The sequence below is a fragment of the Triplophysa rosa genome, linkage group LG24, assembly GCF_024868665.1.
Source record: "Triplophysa rosa linkage group LG24, Trosa_1v2, whole genome shotgun sequence".
NCBI classification, from domain to species: domain Eukaryota; kingdom Metazoa; phylum Chordata; class Actinopteri; order Cypriniformes; family Nemacheilidae; genus Triplophysa; species Triplophysa rosa.
The window spans coordinates 13820457-13845601 of record NC_079913.1 but is presented as its reverse complement, the minus strand read 5'-3'; the positions used below and the strand labels follow the sequence as shown (position 1 = coordinate 13845601).

At 35.7% G+C, this 25145-nt stretch overlaps 2 protein-coding genes and 1 long non-coding RNA gene across 3 annotated transcripts in view; 2 read left to right on the top strand and 1 right to left on the bottom strand.

Moving 5' to 3' along the window:
- Positions 1-283: 283 nt before the first annotated feature.
- On the top strand, positions 284-5439 carry LOC130547609 (uncharacterized). The gene is made up of 11 exons (XM_057323678.1): positions 284-796; positions 1022-1154; positions 1243-1318; positions 1451-1624; positions 2272-2390; positions 2522-2637; positions 2714-2774; positions 2862-2913; positions 4215-4367; positions 4451-4784; positions 5178-5439. Exons 1-11 carry the CDS (start codon positions 685-687, stop codon positions 5234-5236), a joined length of 1389 nt encoding a protein of 462 aa, XP_057179661.1. The 5' UTR covers positions 284-684; the 3' UTR covers positions 5237-5439.
- Positions 5440-5556: 117 nt separating this feature from the next.
- LOC130547607 (proton myo-inositol cotransporter) overlaps positions 5557-25145 on the bottom strand; it is a 64484-nt gene continuing 44895 nt past the window's right edge. The window contains exons 5-10 of the mRNA XM_057323669.1: positions 12521-12684; positions 11920-12040; positions 9463-9588; positions 8596-8714; positions 8276-8428; positions 5557-7535 (exon numbers count right to left, since the gene is read on the bottom strand). Of these exons, the coding sequence (XP_057179652.1) occupies positions 7309-7535; positions 8276-8428; positions 8596-8714; positions 9463-9588; positions 11920-12040; positions 12521-12684 (910 nt within the window). The 3' untranslated portion in view covers positions 5557-7308. The remainder of the gene's footprint in view (positions 7536-8275; positions 8429-8595; positions 8715-9462; positions 9589-11919; positions 12041-12520; positions 12685-25145) is intronic.
- LOC130547612 (uncharacterized) lies at positions 20789-21945 on the top strand. Its single transcript, XR_008961904.1, has 4 exons — positions 20789-20831; positions 20920-20973; positions 21056-21110; positions 21472-21945. It is a non-coding gene; the product is annotated as an uncharacterized LOC130547612 (long non-coding RNA).

The window sequence follows — 25145 nt, the reverse complement described above, 5'->3', positions numbered from 1 at the left end:
CTTCCGTCAAAAGTTTGATTTCTTCCTCGCGCAAACTTTAGCCCGCATGTATTAGCCTAGCTGCTTTTAGTAGCCTACACGTATTAATAACTTACGTATTGATATGTAGTAATTACTGTTGGTTAATATTCCTATTTCCCGTATATTTCTGGTGTACTCCTTACAAAATAAAAATGGGCGCTGTCATTTAGTTTCTGTATAGAGAAAGAAAGCACGTCGTTTTTTTTATTTAAGTCGCCTCAGACTATTCAATTTACTGTAAAACATGAACTGGGTCGGAGGATCGCGGTAAGTATCTTACAAGATAACTTAAAACTCATTGTTTACAGACTTTATTATACAATGTAAACCAAAGAAGTTGATATGAAAAACATTTAACTTAAATCGTTAAAATGAAGTAACGTTAACGTTAGCCCAAGTTAGGTCTAAGTATGTCTGTTATAAATGTGTCTTAACTAACCCATTTCAGGAGCAGGTTTATGAAGAACAAAGAAGACACCATGAAACAAAGGGTAGTGTATTCAGTCTTTCAAAATTTTGTAAATATGAGTTTAACTGTATTGGTTGCATAAACCTGGATTGGAGTAACGGTTATGTTTACGTGTACAAGTATGTTATTCTGTCAGAGAGCATGTCTGTGTGATTTCTCTTTTTAAATTCTAGGCGTTTTTTCAAAAACAAAGGATGAAGGCAAATTGCAAAAATGTTGACCCACCAAATGGAAACAATACTGGAAATATGGACCTGCTGACATTATTCATTGTCAATCAGATAGCATCAAAGAAAACGCACACTGGTACTTAAACATTTCTAAATTTACAAGCAAGGTCGGAACCTGATTCCCTCAGAATGTAGACACTGTTGATTTCTGGATTAAATTCTGTGACTAATTTATATGCATGTTAATATAAAAGAGCAGTATGAACATTGTTTGTCTTTTATCTGCATGATTTCATCTTTTAATAACCTTAAAATAACGTTATATAAAAATGAAGGTCATGTGTTATACTTTGACTTTCAGGCAAACCTAAAATGAATTTGTTTAATGCAAAAGTGACCAAGAAAACTTTAAATGAGCCCTTAGAATTACCAATGAGCCCATGTTCTCCTTCAAAACTGAACCTGGTCACCAGTCAGCCACAGTATATGGCTACGTAAGCATGTTATTCCATCTACCTGTATGACATATGCTTCCTAATAAGTTCATTATGGACCATAAATCATGGGTCTTGGTTTTGACAGTGCCGATTCAGATGTTGATACACCTGGTTTCAAAGTCAGAAAACATCAGATTGCTAAAGAATTCAAGTTTAAGCCGGTAAATTTGACTAAAAATGGCCAATACTACAAATTACATGTATTTAGTTGAGTAGTGTCGGACCTTTATTACATTACATCTTTTTCAATGCTTTAACCAAACAGCATTTTATTCTGCTCTTTATTGTTTTAGCTTTCACCCTTGCTTGAATCGAACCTCTCTGACATTAGTGGCTCAGAAAACCTACCTCACATCCTGAACACTGTAAGCTCCCTGCCAGATCCATTTAGTATTCAGTCCAGACCTGCATCACATGTGTCTTCGTCCTTGCCATCTCAGGAGAACCCTGACCCTGACAGTATCAAGGTACACTGTGTAACTCAGCTTTCACAATGCATTTAACTTGTGACATATTTTGAAAGTAAACAAAATATTGGCACCTTTGCACCATTTGTGCCAGAGAAATGGATCATAAAGCTTGTTAAGGAGACACGTGCCACATGATCATACCTGAAACTAGAATCCTCTAGATTTATAATGAAAAAAGGCCCATATTTAGGGACCAATTTTAGAGAGATTTTAAACAGTTTAGGTCAGTAAGCATTAGCATCACCCTGTCCATCATCCACAACCAGGGCTGGATTGGCCATCGGGCATACCGAGCATTTTCCTGGTGTGCCGATGTACTTTTTGGGCCAAAACGGACGCATGAGCCATAGAGATGGACGGATTAGAAGCGTGAATCGGGCGCGTATGCATGGAACGCGAATGCAATTGCGAATCGGACATGTATGCCATGGCCAAATTAACATCCCAGTCCAGCCCTGTCCACAACACCCTAGCATTATGGCAGCAAGTTGTGCATGACATGCACCTTTTAAATTTTCTTATGATAATGTAAACTATGCACGTGATGATCATGATATATCTGTTATTTGTACATATTAGGTTGCTCAAATCAGATTTTTTGTACTTTATTAAAACCACTGATTGGAAATGTTTTTTTTTTTCAGTTTGTGCCATTCTCTCAGCGAATAAAACCAGCTAATCCATGGACAGATGTAGCAAAGGAAGCACATGTCTTGCAGAGCAGCCCAGTGGCTGAAACTCAGTTTGGAATCACATTACCAAAGTGGGTGAACTGTTATTATCATATTCCAATGTCCAGCAATAAAAGAGATTAGGCATGCTATAGGCAGTTGATGTCTCTGTATATTTGAACTACTGACCCATGTATAACAATATAATTATCATCTGTCACAGCACAGGCACAGCAGATGAGTCGGCACACTCGGTTTTGTATCCAACCAGCCCTTTAAAGAGCAGTGAACAGCAGGAAGAGCCACTGTTTATCGATTTCAGTAACAGAGATCATAAAGGTCGAGATAAGGCTCATCACAAGCAATCCATTCAGTTAATGAACCTTACTAAGTTTTCCTCTTTTATTGCTTATAGAAAGTCCTCACACTGAGAACATCTTTTTGGAAACGTCACTTTCTTCCTCCATGAGAATAAAGTTAGTGTTTTGATTGATTGTAAATAGATGTTCTTTAAAAAACATTGTTTGTATCATATAGTGATTGTGTCATCGTTTTCTTTCAAGAAACAGTGATGGATCACAAAACATGGACCGAAATGGACACTTCCTAACACAGGTATAAAGAACATTTAGTTTGGAAGGTTGCATAATTTCTTGACATGCTCAGAGCATCAATATTTTGATGACATGCTCAGAGCATCAATATTTTGAACTATGACGTTTTTATTATAACCCACTGTAAAACAATATACAGGTCAACTATATTAAATGTAAGAAAAACTGAGAAAAGAGTCTCTGCTTGGCAATACCATCAGAAATGGATCTAAACGATTTCCCCAATCAAAATAGATATTTCATATTATTACTATACATTTATAACAATTTTATTATAATTTTTTATTATAATTCTATCATACGTTTTCCCCAATCAAATTAAACATTTCATATTATTACTATATATTTATACACATTTTATTATACTTTTAAATCTTAAAAAGTTGCACTTGGGTACATTGATAATTCCTGTTGGTGATTACTGTACAAGGAACATTTTTAACAAATGAAACAAAAATAACTTCTTGATACATGAATGTTTTATTTAGTTCTCTGTGGGAACTAAAAGTAATTGTGCCCAGGACAAATCTTTTGGTTTAAATGAAATACTTAGAAGAATTTTAAATGCCTAAAAAAGCTTTAATGCAATAAAATATCCTTCACACAGAAAAATCAGCGTACAGGAATGGACCTATAAAGGTACAAATGCTTTGTCACTCCAGCTATACCCTAACAAAAGTGTACAAAAATGTACCAAAATGTATCCAAAAATGTTTAAAGGTACAGTTCTGTACACTGTCAGGGTACAGCTGGAGTGACAAAGCATGCTTTCCTGTGTGATTTAAATGTCTCGCCTTTTTCTCCATCTCATGAGCCGTCAATGCATTCCTGCATTGGTATATACTCCCTCCTTTTGGTCAAAAGAAACACTGAGATATGTAAAACGAATAGTTCACCCAAAAATGAAAATTCTGTCATCATTTACTCACCCTCTTGTCATTTAAAACTTGTAAGTGACTTTTTTTCCGCAGAACTCAAAAGAAGATATTTTGAAGAATGTTTGTAACCGAACAACGGCGGTACCCATTGACTATTTGACTTTCATTGGTTTTGTGCACATACAACAGAAGTAAATGGGTACCACCATTGCCTTTGTTTTGAAAATTCTTAATAATATCTTCTTTTGTATTCTGCGTAAGAAAGTCATACAGGTTTGAAATGACAAGAGAGTGAGTAAATGATGACAGAGTTTTCATTTTTGGGTGAACTATCCCTTTTAAGATTTGTTTTTAAAGACATTTCAATGGCTACATGGCCAGACTTTAGTACAACATTATTTTAAGATTCTTTCATTTGTTGCAGGAATATGCCTGCTCAAATGAACAAATATTACACACTGAAGATGCACTCATCAAAAATCACTGTTTCCTGTCAGTGAACAATTCAACATCAGCACCCTCACTAGCCCCACCCTGCAAACAAAAAGTGAAATCCAACTGGGGTTTTCAAAATGAGGTAAAATTAAAAGTTTCAGACAGTTTGAGCAAAGTAAGCTTTAGAGAGAAATACAAGATACATTTCTTCTTTCTCATCTGCAGATTAAAAAACAAACACATGATGGGAATGCTGAGAAAAATGCCCCAATAATGCAGGATGCAGGGACGCAAACGGCAGATTTTTCCCACATTTCCTGCTGTGATGTATCAGTGCAGTGCTCACTTATTCATGCAAACTCCATCAACTCAACCAGAGTCCACACCACTAGGCGGCAGTCTGTTCATTTTAATGAAGTGTCGGCAGGTGCATCAGCTACAAAAATGCAGGCCCAGACACATCCAAAACTACCAAAAGGGTTATCTTCCCGCAAATCTCACCGACAGACCAGCATGAAAAAAACTCCAATACTGAAACGTCCCTTACGCAAAGGCTTAGGTATAAATACACTAACTAATCTATGTGAAACCTACAAAACACATTTTCCAGATTTGGTTTCTGAGAATGATGAAAATTCTGTCATTATTTTCTCACACTCATAAAATCAAGGAAAAGAATTGCGACGTCAAAGGGAAAATGGGCTTTTTTGAATTTCAGTCTATTTCTAATACGGATATAATTGTATTTTATTATATATTAATATATATATTACATTCATTTATTTTCTGTCATATATTTTGGGCCCTAGTCACTGTAGTTTGCTTTGCAACATGAAGGGTAGGAAATACAGACAGGTTTTTTTTGTGAATTGCTTTTGTAATATTATGGTTCTAAAATGTAAATACGTTGGTGTAAGATCAGAAACATTTTTACATCCTTTGTTTACTCCAGAATTGAAAGTAGGGCAGCTGATGGAATGCAGAGTAAATATAGAGAGGTGTGAGGACTAACGGGTGGAAAGTGTGATGCAAAACCCTGTCAAGGACATCAGGCGTGCAGGAGAATCTGTGAAAGTGAAGAAGAACTTCACAGCAGAGAAAGGTGCGAATTGTGTCTCCGGGGAAACTGAGAAAGAAATTGCTGACATTACTCTGACATTAGAGCAAAATGAAAAAAGGATTAAACACTTAGAAAAGGAGGAGGAAAATGAAATTAGACTACAAGAACTAAAAGCTGATTATTGTTTCTTCTTTGTGTTCACGTTGTTCAATGCCTGTTGATTAAAAACTGAATCTTAGGAAAACAATGTCAGGTATTTGTATTTCTTTATTATTATCTCCAAGTACATATTCAAGTTTTCAAAGTTTATATATTTAGTTTTATAGAATATAAATCTAGCCAACATTTACAGCAACATTAATCAAACACAACATTTGTCCTCAATAGGTTGTATCAATGGTAAAAACACTGCATTTCAATTTTTGCACATACAAATACCAAAAATACATTAGATGTGTTGGTAGTGACAAAGGGCTGTCCATGTTGGACCACCTTCCAAATACAATCAAAAAATCAAATACATCTGCTACACATGAAACTGTTTAATAAACCTTAAAATTACATCAAAGACAATCAGGAACTTATTCACTTTTCTTTGACCTAGTTGAACTAAAACGTTTTATTTTGGAGGTTCGGTTAATCCCAGGAATATTTCACCACAAAACAAGAAAATTCTATTATCATTTACACATTTTCACGTCGCTCATAACCTAGTTTTTTTTTCTTAGTATGTGTTATAGTCAAACAAAGCTACTGCATGGATCTCGTAAGTGATATGAACTTCTTTTAAGATCCGATTTGGCAGAAAAAAATATCACTGACCCATTCATTTTGTTAAGAACAGCTCAGACAAAACACCTGCCTTTGTATTCCACCGATGAAACAAAGTTCTACAGGTTTAGAATGACCCGAATGTATGTAGATATAGCCAGAATTTTCATTTTGGGTGAATTATTTCTCTAAAATCTGAACGGATATAATTGTTAATTTGTGCTTCTTTCTAACAAGTCTTTCAATAAAGAATATTAAATGACAACGCAACAAAACTCACAATACACAAATCCTAATGTGCACAATTATGTATCACCGAACAGACTGAAACCCTTAATCCACAAGTTTTCAGTTGCACAATAGCTATCAACTTGGTTTTGATAAAGCTAAAGCCACAACATAGAGATTTACGTTTTTCTCTATTTGGATACTTACATAGTAGCACACCAGAACATTGGATATTATAGTACTTGTTAAAGTACAAAACAGTTAAGACCAATGCGATGGCTTTTGTACACTAGGCTATAAGGAAGACAAATTCAAAAGACAAATAATAAACATAAACCTTGAAAATTAGTCCAAAAAAATAACCAACTGAACCAAGTTATCTGTAAGGCCACACAACACTATCACAGGAAACTGCAGAAAGCTACATAAGACTTTTTAGTGGAAATTATTTTTGATCCTACTGTACTGCTTATGAAGGCCCAACTAGTAATAAAGGTTAAAAGTCTTAAATTACAAAATAAAAGACTTTGAATCATACAGATCACATATCGCAAATAAACAACGTGGTATGCTACAATTTTTCAAAGTTTCAATATTTGCAAATATTTTAGTAAGGACCTTTTCCATTATCTTATTGTTGTTGTTGATGATCAGGGGATAACGTGTTAAGCAATAGGATCAAGAATGCAATTTTTTTTAATATAAAATTAGCATTTTGATGCTTAAACAAACAATACCCTTCAGCATAGTACTGATATTTTTACATGTCATTTTACATGAATAAGCAGAGGGTATTCATCTAACACTATAGAGTAATGTGCCAGTACCGCAAAAACACTGACAACATTATAACAACTGGCTTGGCACTGTGTGTATTTGTTTATGTGTGCTCTGCAACCCTGTTCTTGCCATCGCGATGGACGTCTGGATGAGAGAGACTCAACCTGACCAGTACAGTGGGCGGACTTGACATCAGGGTTAAGTGAGGCTGTTCAATCGATAACTTCTCATCCCCTTCTGCCTGTTATTCAACATCTGATGCATCGTTGTCCGATAGGTGGTAGTTTGACCCTTTCACCCTGATGTATTCCACCTGCCGATCTTCATCAGAATCTGAGATACCGCACGAGCACAGCTGGTTTTCAAACAATGACTCGATCTCCTCTAGCCGTCGGCCCTTAGTCTCGGGGAGACAGCCGTAAATAAAAAACAAACCAATCAGGGCCAAACTTGAATACAGGAAAAATGCGCCTGAAAAACAACAGAGAGAAAAGTGTTACGACATGCGAAATGGTATTGAAAATCTATTTTAGTTATAAGAGATGTTATTATATAGATATAATAATGTGACAACCTTTATTTCCAAGTAAAAGGATATTTAATGAGAATAAACGGCAAAATGTGATTTTCCAGGGAGTTCATTAAATCATAAAAAAGTGAGTAGCTGACCTTAAAGAAAACTAGAGAAGATATTTTAAAGAAAGTTGGTAACCGAACAGCACTGGCCCCCATTCACGTATATTGTATGGACACAAAACCAATGCAAGTGAATGGGGGCCAGTTAACAACATTTTTCAATATCTTTTCAATTTTTTCATATCTTCTTTTGTGTTCTGCGGAAAAAAAAGTCATACATGTTTGAAAAGACAAGAGGGTGAATCTTGACTAAATGATGACGGAATTTTTATTTTTGGTTATCACTTTAGGTAGGGCCTTAATGTAAAAATGTAAATAGTTTATGGTTATGTGTTAACATTATCCAATAGAGCGGTTCAGCCATGACATCAATTTATAGGCCAATCCAAAAGGCAGCATTTTGATTTTGTGTTGACCTTAAGGGGAAAATAATACTGAGCCATGGAGACATAATTAGTTCTAAAACACCTTCATGCATAGTACACACTCTTGAAGTTGTGATATCAAATACGGTATCAGTGCTGACATAAAGGTCATGTTCATGATTGATGTCGCTGCACTAATTAAAGCATTACCGTAGTAAGTCAGGTACTGGGCCATGTGGAGGAACGTCAGAGACACCAGTACATTAAAGGTCCAGTTCACCCCGGCTGAACAAGCATTGCCTGTGCTTCTGGCCCACAGAGGGTAAATTTCAGAATTAACTGTCCAGGGCATAGGTCCCATTCCTGTCAGGAGGTTACAAAAACATTGTTGGTAGGTTAGTATCTGATACTGGACCTTATTTGTTTTAAGACTTGACAACAAAACGTTATGGCAAAAACCTTTAAACTGAAAAATGACGTAATACTTGACATTTATAAAAAAGTTTGAGCCAGTGACTTGACCATCTTACCTGGGGCAAAGAATGCAATATAGAGCACAAGTCCCAGTAGCACAACCCACGAGTAAGAGGTCGGACAAAAGTTATAAGCCCATATGCCACTATCCGCCGCATGTGTTGAGTTAGAGCACCTGTTGGACGTAATAAAGACACAAAATAGTAGGGGTGAAGTTTAGTTGCTAGGACATTTTCATGTGGCCACTAGAATGCTCTGGGTGATGGCTAAAGAAAACGCCTTTATTATCATTATCATTTACCAAATGCGATCTGTAAAGCATTTTGTCCGTTTACGGCTACCGTAGAAACAACATGGCAAAATCCATGTAAGGGGACCCGCGGTGTATGTACAGTAGATAGAAATAGCTCATTCTAAGGTAATAAAAACACAACGCTTCATTATGCAAGGTCTTTATACACCTCTGAAGACATAGTTATGTATATTATTCTGCATTTCTGTCAGTAGATCTTCTTAAATATTACACACAGCACCCTTGAAGCATTTTTGTTTGTTTTCAAAGCATAGTTTTCCACATGTCACATCCATAATGGAATCGTCACATCCATATTAGTCCATACACAGAAACTGTAGATTTTGCATCTCCTTGTGTCTGCTTTCCTTTGTAGAACAAAATCATTGACAGAGTCCACCCTGTTCACTCTTAGTGTATAAAAAGTGAGTCAGTTGTTTTATAAAGTAACCAATGTTTTGGGTAAACTATCCCAAAAAATGAGCCAGAGGATATTTTAAAATGAGATTATTACACATGTATTATACATTTCAATGTAATTAAATGCAAATTTACCCAGGCATTTGGAAATGTACTGTAAAACTAATAAAACCCCCTAAATAATCTGATTTTAGCATCAGTGGTGACTCACCTGCCCCACGCTGCTCTCTCAGTTGAGGTCGGATTGACTGGTACACAGGAGGAGGCAAACACAGCAGTGTTGTTTTCCTGATAACAGTAACCACAGCTAGAATCCAACATACAGGGTTCACATGACCTGAAACACAAGTTGCCAAAAATGCAGACAAAAATGTTTCAATTTCAAGTCTTGGGCAGACATTAAATTTAACTTAAAACATTATAATGTACATAATCTAACGTTCACAACCTCAGTCAATTCCAGACCATTTATTGAACCAGCTGCTCAATAAATACCTCAACATCCATACCAGAGCCTCATTAAGATGCCCATCGACTTTGCAACACTTATTCAGTATTCCTAGCCAGTCCTAATGAACAACATTGTGTAGCACTGGCCAGTCATATAACAGAGGTCATTTACATATAGATGTGGTACAATTTCATAGTCATTTTTAAAGTCATTTGCATTAAGCTGGTTCTCTGCATTGTCTACCTCCTAAAAATATTATTTTAGTTTACTCAAATGAAAACTTTTAAAACGTTCATTGAAATCAAATCAAATATTGACCTAAAAATTATTGGAAAAACTTAACTCACTGAAAATTTGAAATGTTGCCTCAAAAATAAACTGAAGTAAGTTTAAAGCATGTAAAATTATAAAAATAAACAAAAATAAAAATGAATTAATCTTATATTAAAACATTAAAAATAAACCAATAAATCATAAAATGACAAAAGCATATACCAAAATGGATAAAACATTAAGTAAAATTAACACAGAAACTAAAAATCTAAAAATAAAAGCTAATTTAAAATATGAATAAAACTAAAATCAAAACTATAATAACTCTGGTATACACAAACACCATCATATTGCTATTTGCACTTTTGGTTAGAAGTTAGGTTTCACTGGCTCTGCACTTGTACGGTGCACAGTTACAATAAAATAAGTTCTAAAGGTACAGTAGCTGGTACAACATGTTTAATACTGTACATAAACAATAGGTAGAGAGTGGATGGAAAATGGTATCAGATTTTGAAAAGTCTTTCAATTTTCAAAGCAAAATATTATTATAGAATGAATTTGAGGGGAAAAAATGAAATGCTCTAAAATAAATTATATACATTTTGCTAACAGAACACGCCAGCAATCTTGACAAGTTCACTGTGGTGACGGTGTGTTAATTAATCACTATACAGTATTCCATTACAGACAACTTGAGGACAGGTCATTCGAGAAATCGGTATGTTGTCACTGTGACAGTGCTGCCATTACCCATCCATTAGCAGAAAAATAAATGTGTTTTGTTTCTGCGTTGTGTGCAGGGTGAACTAAAGGATGGTTGTGGTAGTAAATTAGGATGGAGGGAGCTGCCACACTCTTTCAGACTACAAGGGAGGTCATTGTTATAAGGTTAGAGACACTTCAGACACTATGTGAAATTAGGCAACAGCGAGCAGCCTGGACCCCCTAACACGCACGGTTATTATTGCAAAGTACACACCAGAAGAGCCAAACATAAAATTGATTTTCATTGTGCTTTGAGGCTGATGTATTGTTTGTTGTCTAAAGGCAAGAAAAAACCCATTAGACATTGTATAATTTCACAGTAAGAATATGGTTATACACATTGTGCTTAGTGGACTCAATTCCATCCAGACAAACATTACTTTAAAGGGATACTTCACCCAAAAATGAAAATTCTGTCACCATTTACTCACCTTCGAGTTGTTCCAAATGTGTATACATTTCTTTGTTCTGATGAATACAGAGAAAGATATTTGGAAGAATGCGAATAACCAAACAGATCTCACCCATTGACTGCCATAGTAGGAAACATTACTTTATATTTTGCTGTGTTCTATTGAACACAAAAGAAGACATTTTGAAGAATGTAGGACAGCAAACAGTTCTGGGGCACTTTTGACAACCATTGTTTTTTTCCTACTGTGGTAGTCAATGGGTGTTGAGATCTGTTTGGTTATAAGCATTTTTCCAAATATATTTCTCATCAGAACAAAGAAATTTATAAACATTTTCATTAGAACAAAGAAATTTATAAACATTTTGAACAACTCGAAGGAGTAAATGAGGACACAATTCTCATTTTGGGGTGAAGTATCCCTTTAAGTTAGAATTTGCATTTGCAACCCATTTTACTTACCGTAAAACAGAATGTTCATGTAAAATGTGAACCTTTTGGTTAACATTATTTTCACCCCAGTTATTACTCTTTGAGGGAAGATTACAAAAAATGTTCTGCTTTGGAATTACATGCACTGATCAAATAAGAAGAGTAGCATATGCACAAAATGGGACTAGTTACTTTTTATAAAAATCTTATTGACAAGTCACCAAGTAACAATACACATGTCACCACTTTTTTGTTTGCTGTATTATAAATTATTTATTTCGCCACGGGGAACTAGCTCTAGAAGATAACAATGTGCATTACTGCATACTCACAGATGAGCTGTGCAGCTAGAGTTGGGGGTTGTGGGGTCTGTCAGATGTTGTGTGACAGGTGGAGAATGCTGGGCTGACAGGAGGAAACCGACAGCCAGGACGCAAAGACTCAAAACAGTGCCTATACATAAAAAAGTGCACATGTATCACATTTACTGTCGCACAGCGAAGTATATCTCATGAAACTGTATTTCAATGTACAAACACTTGTTTATTCTCAAGTGTAGATTCAAGTAGATTTTAACTGAAAGGCTGAACTGTGTTTACAGGGGACGGTTTTGATTGACAGGTAGAGGTGGTAAATACAGTAAATTATTTTGCGGCAATGAGTTTATATCTTGGCGTTTTATACAATCATGAACCACAATATCAATTTTATGCAACAATGATTTAAATTATCTTTAAAATAATTTTAATTTTGGGGAATGGCTGTTAGTTACGCAAGTACTGACTTAAAAAAAAACCTATACCAAGTCACCCGTAAAAACAGACAACCAGCCCCTCTCTCCTCTGATATAGCTATATGTACAGAAAAACACTGAAAAGCTTAAGTTATAACATATGTATCATATTTGTTTATTTGGGTATGTCAATATCTTACCAAAGATGCTCCCCAAAGTAAGTCTGCGTCTGCCCACCCGCTCAACCAACCAAACACCCAGCAAGGTAAACAGGAAATTGGTGAACGCTGTCACAGTCACTAGCCAGATGGCCAACTTGTCATCTCGAACTCCGGACATCTGCAGAATAGTGGCGCTATAATACCTACAAATAGAATGGGAAGGGAACAGTTGAAAATACCTATTTACATTAAAAACATTAATATTCATGTTACATGAAGAAACAGATTTAATTGTCAAAGGACATCAGCTACTTTCAAACAAACATTTACATACGGGGACACATTTATCCAAAAGGGACTTGCATCTAAGGTATATATTTGAAAAGTTTGGTTCCAAAATGAGATAACTCCTGTTTTTTATTTTGAAAAATCATGTTTTTTATTTTGTTATCATGTTTTATTGTGTTAGTTAGTTGTATTTTTTAAGTTATTGGCTTAAATATTTAGTTATTGGCTTAAATCAAAACAAACCAACTGCAGTTTGATTGATACACAATAAAAAACATGATTAAAAAAAATGTAAACGGAGCTATCTCATTTTGGAACCAAACTCTTCATTTCATCAGTATGTGTGTCCCCTGCATCAAACCCATGACTCTTGCAGTGCTAATTCAATACTCTACCAACAGAGCTACAGGAAAATTCTATACTGCCTGCTATTTTTTTAAATAGTTAGATAAGTTAATTGTGCATCGATAAACATTTAGTTGTTAGATGATCACATTATACTATGCTACCTTGAAAGGATAGTTCTTAAAAGGATACTATCATAAAAGGAGAGTTAACACAAAACATATTTGGTGATATATGCATAATATATTTTAAAGAACGTTGGTAACCAAACAACATTGAGATTTCTCTAAATATTGTCTTTTGTGTTCCAGAAGGAGTCATGTACAGGTTTTGAATGAAATGATGGTAAAGAAATTAGGATTTTTGGGTGAACTATCCCTTAAATGTTGGGCAGACTAATAAATAATGGGTCAAAATATTAAAGATAGCTTGTCATTCATCACATAGGAAATGTTTGAGGTATTGTGAGATGCCGTATCATGTACTGGGTGCTTTTTACAAGCATAATGCTAGAATAGCTTGCTTGTATATTACTAGACATGCCAGCCAATGAGAAAACAGTCATGCAATCAACTCAGGTCCATCATGCTATAATCTCATCTGTTTTTTTCCCTTAACCAACACTTTACAGTCTTGGAGCTGTTAATGTATATTTAAGCATCCTCATACTATTACAAAACATACACATACAATTCAACACACACACACACACACGCACTTGTCTGGTTTACTATCTCCGTGGGGACAGTAGTATAAACTGTATATTCTACCCCCTATCCCTAACCCTACCCCTAAACCTAAAGATCATAGAACACTTTTTGCAATTTTAGATTTAAAAAAAATATTGTTCTGTACAATTTATTAGCTTTTTTGCCCTTGGGGACCTCAATTTTGGTCCCCACGGTGACACGAGTCCCCGTGTGTTGGTGTGCGTTCAGGTTTAGGTCCCCACCGGGATATACAAACATGAACGCAAATTACACACACACGCACGCACACACACACACGCGCTTGGCCATGACATCAGCACTTGAGTACTTCATAATGGATGTAAGGTTAAATGAGAGGGCAAAACTCAGGCAAAAGTGTTTTCCTCTACACAACAGAGTGGAACAAGAAAACATTCATAAACTGAAAATTTTGGCTTTTGGTTTATTGCATTTGTTTACCTTTGTTTTTCTAAAAGGAAAAATCATAAAAACATGACATTTTTAAAGCACACTCTGTTTTGCATTGAAATGTCCAAACACCACCGTGTTATATATTTTGTTCAGTTGTGTACTTACATAATTGCAAATGTTCCTTTAAATCCAGAGAATTTCACAAATTTAAGGAGTGTAATGCCCCTCTTTATTGTGCCACATTATCCTCGGTTTCTCTTTTACTGCCGTATAAATCATATGCGTGTTCGACTTCATGCGGCGCTGCACAGATCAATCGACATAGCAATCTATCGAAGTATCAAGAATGATTCGAAAGCAGTAGGCTACTGTCAGGTCGCCCTCATGATACTTTGTCATATGCTGATCGATCTCTGGAGCGTAGCTTGCACTCAAACACACCTTATGGTCTCATGAACCAATGTGAAATAGGCCTAGTGGTAATGTCTATCCTGCCACTCTGTTGTTGTTATTTATTCATTTTTGGCATTTCCTTTAACTGAACAATGCTAACCAGTCAAACCCTGATTTCAAAAACAAAGAACACAATGAAACAATTAAAAAAAGTTGTGTTTCGCTTTCATTTTTACTCTTTCTTTATGAAGTTTAACATGTTGAATATGAAAATCCCATATTTTTTTTACCATTGACGGTACTCACAAAAAATATATTTTCACATATTATACATTTCGTTATTGTTCCTCGTACACAGAAATAAGAAGGTACTGGCAGAACACTGTGCTCAAAACAACAGTTTAACATAACAGTAACTAAAAATGTGTCGTCCAAAACATCAGAAGTGTGCATTTGATTGTTTAAGTTCCAGATATAGTCACCCATCATCGCTTCATCCCACCTTCCCTGTACTACAGACATTTCTAGAATTTCTGGCAGTCACAATTGGAAAACAATTTTTTAAATTTGTGAAAATTGTACAGTTTTTGTTTATTTGCAATACACCGATATATCGAAATGAATGATATAAGCTCAAAATTTACTTGAGCTAGGGCTGTCACGATAAACCGACGATAAATATCACGTGATTTATGCACAGCTTTTGCGTGAAGTACGGGAAAATGCTGCCGCATCCGAAAGCCAGAGGGCGCTCTCGTGCGGAAACTCCAAATACGCACTGCAGAAGAAGACCATAACACGTTCTAGAATCTAGGGCTGCGTCCGAAATCGCATACTGTGACAGTCCGTACTGAATTTGAATAAGTACCTACCTATTGGCCGTCAAAACAGTACGTTCTATATAGTATTAGTGGGAGTAGTATGAATACATTTCGGACATACTGCGTCCGCCATGTTTTATGGTCATGTGCCCCGTATGAGAGTTGTTAAAAACATAATTTAGTCACGAGAAATTAATTTATTGGCACTTATATTAGAAACGGACGTCCGCCTTAAAGTTTTACGGTCAGCTCCCATGGCATCATGGGATAGATAAGTTTCCATCCGATCCACAATCACAAATCTCGGCGGAAGTAGTAGACCATCCGGATATTTCTCGCCTACTGTTTTTTTGCATACTGAGGTTTCGGACATACTATTTATGACTCATACTCATTTTCGCCTACTATATAGTATGGAAGTATGCGATTTCGGACGCAGCCTAGGAAATGCCTATAGACATCTTTTCATCAATGTTACACAAGCCTCATCAGGTATTTTTATGATAATAAAGTATATTTATAATGATCATGTTTGACGGGTGTTGCTTTTTCAAATGCACGTTATAAGCCACGCAAACTCGCACTGCTTTTAGATCGAGCAGCATTTCCTACTGATCCCAGAGACGTGCTTCACGGACAAGCTACGCATTAAAAAATATCGACACATCGCTTATCGCAGCCAACTCGATTACAATAGGATTTAGTGGTATCGCGGTAAATTGTCGTGCAGCCCTAAGCTAAATACACTAAAACACTGATGCTACATAAAAATAAATATTCCCACTATACTTCGCACACTGCCAGGGAACCCACAGACGAGGTTATCTTCCAGCACATGCAATATATTTAATGAGGCACGCAAGATTACAACAGCAAAAACCCAGGATAACAACACAGGTAACCATAACAGTAGACAAGACAATAAACAAGGGAACAGGCTGAGTATTTATAGTGTCCGGGGATGAGGCTGATTACGGGTGGTGCCATGATTACAAACGAGGGACTGGTGAGGGAACGTGGAGGCTCATGGGAAATGGAGTCCTTGGGGGAAACACAGGAGAAACAGGCATGGGAACAGAACAGGACTGTGACAACCCCAGAATTGTACAAGAACTATAAAAAGGTCGGGAGAAACAAGAAATTGTTACACTGTGGAATTTATAATACAGAAAGAAAGCAAAGCTTCCCCACCAAGACGTCCTCTCAGTATGCAGAAAGTACACATTGCTTAGAGAATGCTGATTAGAGGATAAAGTGTGAAAGCATACAGTTTGGTCTGCTTTAAAACCAGAGACAAAGTTTAATTATTTCCAAAACAGACAGCATTTGTGCTCAAAGCAAACTACGAGATTAATAATGGTTCTCAAAGAAAAAGCTTACTATGTGAGACTAATAGACAAAGAAAAAATGGTTTAATATTATTGGGGAAATAACTGAAACCTCAGTTTTGTTCTTATTGCCTGTACACTGACAATAAACCTTTCATCTGTCTGGAATTAAGAGACTGTCCTCCAAAACAGCATGTTTTTGCTCAAAATTCCTAAATAGTGTAATGCAAATACAAATAATTCTGGTGGTTTCAAATAAAAATCAGACCCAACACAATCATCCATCATAGCAACATTATACACATAAATATGATTTCATGACAGAGGTAGGCAAAACCTTCGCATGCTGCTGGTAGAGGCACCAGTTCACCCTCTTATGGGCATATTTGGGGAAAGGGGAGAACAACGTCCTCTCATAATGGTTGGAGCATATATAGGCTGGGAATTAAATGTAGCTGTTCCGCCAGTGACGTCACAGGTCTCAGCTGTGAATCGGTGAACATTTAACTTCATTGCATGAGCCAACATATATTTAATTGGAATGAAAATAGAAAAGTAGGAAACGTCCATGAAGATAGCACCACTTTTAAGATATTTCATCAGTTTCTGCTTTCATTAGCAAATTGAACCCATCACATTATCCACTGGATCTGAAATCCCAGGCCTATCGAAAAACCTTTATCATGTTCTCCTCCAGTATTCCCTTGCGTATATGTTAAAAAGTGCAGTGGCTTTATCTTTTAATGCCTTCTCACTCCATTCCTGAGGTTTGAAGTCTGATGAAAATGTCATTCTCAACAAGGGTCCCTACTCCTTTAATAATCTCATATAGTGGCCACTTGGATTAATAAAAAAGATGAGAGAATTCAAGACGAAATATAGCACAATGACAGAGGTGGGGGGTATTTTGCTCGTGGTAATAGGTGTCACAGAAGGTCAGGACATGAGAAGAAGACACTGATGAGTACTTATTAGAGGGTCAAATTAGAAGTGTGTTTTTTCTTCCCCCATGATTGCAAGGACATTCTTTTTTCTTTGTATGTAATACAGTGCTTCTAGCAGTCTGTCAGAGATCTCTTTGGACTGCAGACAAATTACCTACACTGCAAATACTGTATATTTATTTTAAAGGCAGTGGTGCTTTGGAAGAACTCAACTCCTTCAAATGCTGCAATATGAGCAAATAGCCACAAAGTGTGGGATGTGAAGGACAATTTCATTGATTGGGCAATTTGCTGAACGAGTCAGTGTTTAGAGTCGACACTGGACATGTCAAACGTGATTTGAACTAACTTTCTGGTGAATTAACCGGGATATGTTCCTACACAGCAAAATCGGCAGTGTTAAAAAAGGTCAAATGAACTCTCACAGTGTATATATAATCCACACTTTGAGAGTGTGGATTATGTATACACTGTGAGTGTTAATTTGACAACTAGGGATGCTCTGATCACATCGATCTGATTGAAGTCATTTTGCTTTGAGTATCCTCTGATACCAAATACCAGTTCAATACTTCATGGTAAAACTGTTCATGGTAAACAAATGTGGCTTGCTTTACTTGAAGCGGGCTCAAACCCGAGGCTTCTCTCCAGCTCCAAATGTAACCCTCACCCATAATAGAACTGCACAGAGAAAGAATAAGAGCAAAGCAGTTGGACATTGGAGGGGGAGGGATGTCTGAAGAATTGACACTGGGGCGGCATGGATTGACAACATCATTATGTTCTAAACCTACACTGTTAAAAAAAGTGTAATTTTACAGGTAATGGTCTGTATTATTTTACAGAAATTTTCCTTTTTTCCATTAAAAAGTTAATGCCTGTTATTTTACAGATTTTTGCTGTACTAAAAAATACTACTTATTAAATTATGGTTAATTTCCTGTAATTTTAAATTACAGAAATATTATGTTTTTTTAAAAGCAATTTATAGTATTTTTACAATTCCCAAAATGCAATGAATTAAAAATTTACGTATTTTCTCTGTAAAAAAAAATGTAAAATTGCAACTGCTTTGTAATTAAATGCAGTTGAAGGTCATTATATATTTAGGGTATTTTAGAGGTCAACTGGTAATTCTACAGACACAAATGTAATTTATTTTGACATTTATTTTTGTTCTCACCTAAACAACATACAACTTTGCATTTTGACAACTTAAATATAGTAAACTGTAGTAAAACTGCTAGATCCTATTACGTTTTTGAAACTTTGCCTAACATATTAAATATTAAAATAAAGTATTTACGTGTGCAACGGTTATCGATTCACTATAGCTAATACAACATACAGTATTTTAACAATTTGTAATAATTTCTGTAATATATTACAGTACCGCAGTATTTGTAATTTAAACAACAATATTGTAATTAATCTGCAATCAAATTTATAACTCTCCTTTTGGGCATATATATTTTAGTTGTGTAAGACTCCCATCATCCAATCAGAGGCTGCAAATTTAAATTTGGCGCACTTGCGTCCTAACGGCTGTGAGTGGCGGTACTAGTGCGAGCAGCAGAGCCAGAGCGGGAGTTTTCAAACTCCAGTGGATTCCTATGGTAGCCAGGCAGGCACCGCGGGAAACATCTCTGAGAACAGCCGTGAGCAGTAGCGTGCGAGTGAGTGACAGTGAAGAAATTTCTTCCGCTCCGATGGAAATATATGACATGTAGGCTACATATAAAGCGCCAATACTTTTGAAACTGTGAGGAAAACAACGCGCCTTTAGCGCCTGCTTCACTATAGTCGTCGTCACCATGTCAGTCAGAGCAACCGACCGCCGGATGAGGTAAGCGTTTTATAACACATTTAAACGATTATTTTATTATTTCATGTCGTGTGCAGCACTCTTTGTCTTAAAGCTAATTGTTAGCACTCTTCTGATAAACCTGGAGGCCTAACGTTACTGTAATGTTAGCTATGGTTAGCTAAGGAGTAACGTTAACGTTAGTACATATAATGCAGTAATTTGTGTTCTCAAGATAAAAGTTTTTTTTTCAGAGACGTTTTTATGAACGTTTTTGGTTATAGAAATGTGTTTCCGATCCAGATAGATGATTATTAGACCTGTAGGTAACGTTACACTGCAAAAAATGACATTCTTGCTAAGTGACAACAAATCTCACCCCATTGGCAGATTTTATTGCCTGTTTTTACCATAAACGTACATAATTCTTATATAATTTTACATAAAACAAGACTAAGGCCCGGTTTCAAAGACAAGGCTTAGCCTTAGCCAGGATTATGCCTTAGTTAAATTAGGCTATTTAAGTTGCTTTCATTAAAATGCAACAGAAAAAACATTACTGATGTGCATCTTAAAACAAAACAATGGCACTGATATATTTAAAAAATTTCAGTTAAGACAGCTCAAAATTCATTTTAGTCTGGGACTAGTCTTAAACCTTGTCTGTGAAACCGAGCCTAAATACCTTTGGTCACTTTTCTTGTCAAGTAATTGTATATCGATTTAAGAAGTTTTAGATATTTTTAATAAAAACAAGACAAAACTGCTGCTTAGTAAGAATGGCACTTTTTGCAGTGTAGGTAAAAATGATCTAATGTTTTCCCTATACATTTTGTTTTAATTTCATAGCAATACTCTAACGTTATATCTTAATTTTCTTGTTGATGTTTTATATGTCTATCTGTGGAACTTGTGCTTTGTATGTGTAAATGTTAATACAAACAATTTATTTTAAATATTTTATTTTCAGGTTCTGGGGATCTAATGCTTGTGATAATCTACAGCAGATGACCATGACAATCCAGGTATGGAAAATATTGGACTGTTTATAATCTAAAATCTACTTTGTATGTGTGAACGTAATACAATGTATTTAAATATTTTCAGGTTCTGTGGATCGACTGCTTGTGCTAATCTACCGCAGGTGACCATAACAATCCAGGTATGTAAACAATTGGACTGTTTATAATCTAAAATCTACCTTGTACGTGTGAATGTAATACAAATTTATTTTTAATATTTTATTTTCAGGTTCTAGGGATCTAATGCTTGTGATAATCTACAGCAGATGACCATGACAATCCAGGTATGTAAAATATTGGACTGTTTATAATCTAAAATCTACCTTGTACGTGTGAACGTAATACAACTTATTTTAAATATTTTATTTTCAGGTTCTGTGAACTACTGCTTGTGATAATCTACAGCAGATGACCATGACAATCCAGGTATGGAAAAAACTGGACTGTTTATAATCTAAAATCTACTTTGTATGTGTGAACGTAATACAATGTATTTAAATATTTTCAGGTTCTGTGGATCGACTGCTTGTGCTAATCTACCGCAGGTGACCATAACAATCCAGGTATGGAAAAGATTGGACTGTTTATAATCTAAAATCTACATTGCCAAAGACAGACAAGTAATTTGATTCCATAGGATTGCTTTGACAGTGGCAATAAATTAAATTTGATCTACACGGTATCATTTTCCTATAATATTCATTATTAATAATTTGTGTTGTCCTTGTGGGTCCACTGTGACTGTGCAAGATGTGTTACTGCAAAAGTAACTCTTGGGAGGTTTTGCTATAAGAAAGTAAACTGAATATAGTGTATAATGTACATAGAGATTTGCAGTCAGTCTAAGTATTTTGCTGCGACCGTTGATATCTGAAAAATATGTTTACCTGATGCCATCTAAAATGTATGTTTTTCTTTCTTCAGCAGATAACTTCAGGATTTATAGAAGGCATATAATGACAGTGAGCGGGACCAAAACTCTTGACAATCTAAGTCCACCTATAGGTAGCATAAGTAATCTATATGACTCAAGTTGCTCAAATAATGTCTAGATGTGTAACGAATACCTTGCATGTACAGAGCTATGTTCTGAATCTGATATACTCCACTTGTATTCCCACTGTCAGATGAACATTTTAAAAAATAAATATTTTTGCATTTCCCCAGAATGTCTTTTTCTGTTTCATTGAAGGTACAAAATAAAGTACTGTTTTTTAATATTGAATATTTATTTTACATGTAAAGAATTTAACAGGAAATTATTGTAGGCCTGTGACCTGATAGATTCAAATAACTGCTAATTACTTTTAATTAACAGTATTGTAGGTTTTAAATGTAGCTACTTTTGGTGTATTTTAATAATATATATCTTTATTATAACTGGTAAATGTACAGACATTTGGTTTTTATTAGTAGTTTCTTAGTTATTATACATTTAAAATGTTTTTTAAAAGTAAATTCCTTTGTAGATTGACAGAGAAGCTTAATAAAATTACTTAAAAATTCCTAAATTTACAGAGATTACCCTGAAAATAAGTTGCTTTTTAATGTATTTTAATATAATTTATCTGTTTTTACACAGTTTAATGAGCAATTATCAACAGTGCTGTACTGTAATTTAACCAATTTTGACCGTAAAATTGGCTCTGTATTTTTACAGTTCATTTCATGTAATTTTGTGAAACAGTTCTTTTCCGTAATTTTACGGGAAATGTCTGGAAACTCTGCTGCCAGACTTTTTACCGTTTTTTTACAGATTTTTTTTTAACAGTGTACTGTATGTTTAGAACTATGTCATAGGAAAAATACTGAATGAATCCAGGTTTGTTCCCTTCAGTTTTATTATTTCATTTTTTACAGAACACAATATACTTTATTATGATTTTATTGCATATTTTTATTACAATTCAGCTTAATGGAGCATTATACTAAAGCTATAGTCTAGTAAACATGAATGAACTAGAATGTTCTACTTACTATATAGCAGCATAATATTAAAACGTTTAAGAAGACAGTCTTTTATCAAGGACTTTAAGGGGTCATACGACATGGCTGAAACGAATATCATCATTTGTTTTAGATGTAATGCAATGTATAGACATGGTTTAAGGTTAAAAAACGCTGTATTTTCCACATACCGTGCATGTTTGTATCTCCTCTTTGTCGAAAAAGCTGAAAAGCGAGGTGTGCTTTGATTGGCCAGTTAACAAGTCGAATTCTGCAAGCGTGTGATGGAAATGTAACGCCTATTACCATATTTGTGGGGGTGTGGTTACATGAGGCGTTTCAGGCAGGTCTGGGTGAGCATTCGCTATTAGATAGAATGCATCTTTCTCCTCATAAATTGGTAAGAACAGAGCTTCATTTAATACGGTTTCAAACTAAAAATACAGCTGGTTTACTCTGTGCTATTCACTCACTTATCTATAATTGTACTCTCACTTTGAAATGAATTGAAATTGGTATTTGTCTACAGGCGAATGTAATCTATCAAATTACAATTATTTGATTGTCAGTTTCATCATTAACAACCCTGTTGGTGAGAAATGAGAGAAATAAAAAAACATGTTCATTCAACTGTCACAAAGAATACATTACAGATAACTTAAAAGTCAACTTGATAACTTAAATAATCGTGATCAACTAAATTAGCAGCTGTCTGGTCCTGTCACAACTCTGCTTTATCTTGTCATGGATTTCTTGATCTTATGGCAGAGTCGTGGCAAAGCCTTATGTTTAATGTGAGAAAGCCATGAGGTGTTTATTTTTTGACACTCCATGTGTTTTCTCGTGTCTTGTCATTGGCCCCGCCCCTCTCGTTTCATGTATTGCTTCCCTGCCGTGTCTAATGTTTCCCACCTGCCCTGTGTCATTATCCCTCGTTTGTATTCCCTTTAAAATGCCCTCATGTTTCATTGTCTTGTGGCTCGGTCATTGTGTTTGTTCAACGTCTCCCTGTAGTGCAACTCTGTGAGTTTCTCGTCTTGTCCTGCCTTGTCATTTGGATTATTATTTTACGTATTGGACTTCCTTGCATTTTGCGTTGACGTTTGGTCGTGTTTAGTTTTGTTATTTTGTCCTGCTGTTTTTGCCCCCTCGTGGGAAGTATTTTTGTTTCCGCTTTTATATTAGTTCTGTCCTTGTTACCCCATTGTGGGTCTCTTGTTTTGTCTTTGTATTTAATAAAAGTATCTGTTAACCCCTTCACCACTGCTGCCTGCGCTTGGGTTCTTCCCCTCTGAGATGTGTGACGGGTTCGGTCAACCAAAATAGAAACTTCTGTCTTTACTTTTATAGTTTATGTAAGTTGTTTCACCAGCAAGTTGTTTTTTTCCTCTATGAAAAACAGAACACACTGACCTTCAAAATGATGAAAGAACAAACATAGTCACGACTATGTGTTATCTGTGCAGCCCACCTGCCTACATTGAATAAACTCTTTCTGATCATGAAAAACTCAAAAACAGGTATGAGTGTGAAATGGCAAAAGTCCTGGATTTATGACAAGCTGTGAGATGGACTCCTAGTCCTGTTTGAAAATAGTAACTGTTTGAAGAGTGTTTAGACATAACCCTGCATGCAAAAAAACCCCAAGGCTTCTCAATGGGAGTCTAAAATACAACAGATGCCAATTGTTCGGAGAAGGATGGCGGAGGGGTTCCGATATGGTTAGAGGACATAATTGGTGAGTTTTGGGATGAGATGGAGAGGTGTGGTGAAGGTCTAGACTAGATGTCTAGCCACAGGCCAGACAGCTTAAAACTTGTATTGTACCTGCAGAATATCATAAATATTATATTCTTTGATCTCTTGAGAGTGTTGTACTATGAAATCATTTATTCCACCCAAACTAAAAAGACTCAGTATGAGAATTGCCATTGAATATAGTGTTAAATGAAACCAAAAATAACAGTGCACACAACTTTTGTGATAAAAAAATTACACAATTTTCCTTTTGGGTGAACTATCCCTTTTAGTAACTAAAATCGAGTTTCTAAGAAGTCATCAGCTGTGTCCTGAGGATAAAATAAAACCCCCAACTTTATAAAAGTGCACACAGATGTATACCAGACACAATGTTCTCTTGTAAGAGACTCCCGCTGGCCGACAGACAGCTTCGTTCATTCTAGCCAAAGGTACACACACCTCATGCTGATATTTAAGTTATGAGGTTTTCTAAAAGGTCATATTGCCACCACCGTCTGCCGAGACAAAACGTCGGATTAATAGCCATTTGTTTTATTGCACCCAGTAAGGCCATCAGAAGAAGCATTAGGATGACTGAAACCTGAAAACCAAGATTATTCATTTTCAGAAAAAAATGAAAATTGCTGGTGGCATTTACTCTTTTTTTCCCTAGTTTACAAATGTATGAGAGACAAATGTTGTGTCCTTTTCGGAGGATCTTTGTCTCCCATAAAGTAGCCCTAAAAAAGAGCATTCTGCTGCGGTTTTGCTTGCAACTTGACTCATTGAATAACAGATTGTGGTGTGTTTGGCTAAATCTCAGTCACCATCCATCTCAATGATAAACTCTGTTATGTAACGGGAGTGAAGGGACATCATGGATAACAGGTTGGGAGCAGGGAGGGTGCTGT

Excerpts from the sequence above, each read along its gene's own strand:
- LOC130547609 (XM_057323678.1), top strand. The coding sequence starts at position 685 with ATGAAGGCAAATTGCAAAAATGTTGACCCACCAAATGGAAACAATACT. Across the intron at positions 2,391-2,521 it reads TTTGGAATCACATTACCAAA|CACAGGCACAGCAGATGAGT; the intron begins GTGGGTGAACTG and ends CATCTGTCACAG. Across the intron at positions 2,638-2,713 it reads CAGTAACAGAGATCATAAAG|AAAGTCCTCACACTGAGAAC; the intron begins GTCGAGATAAGG and ends TATTGCTTATAG.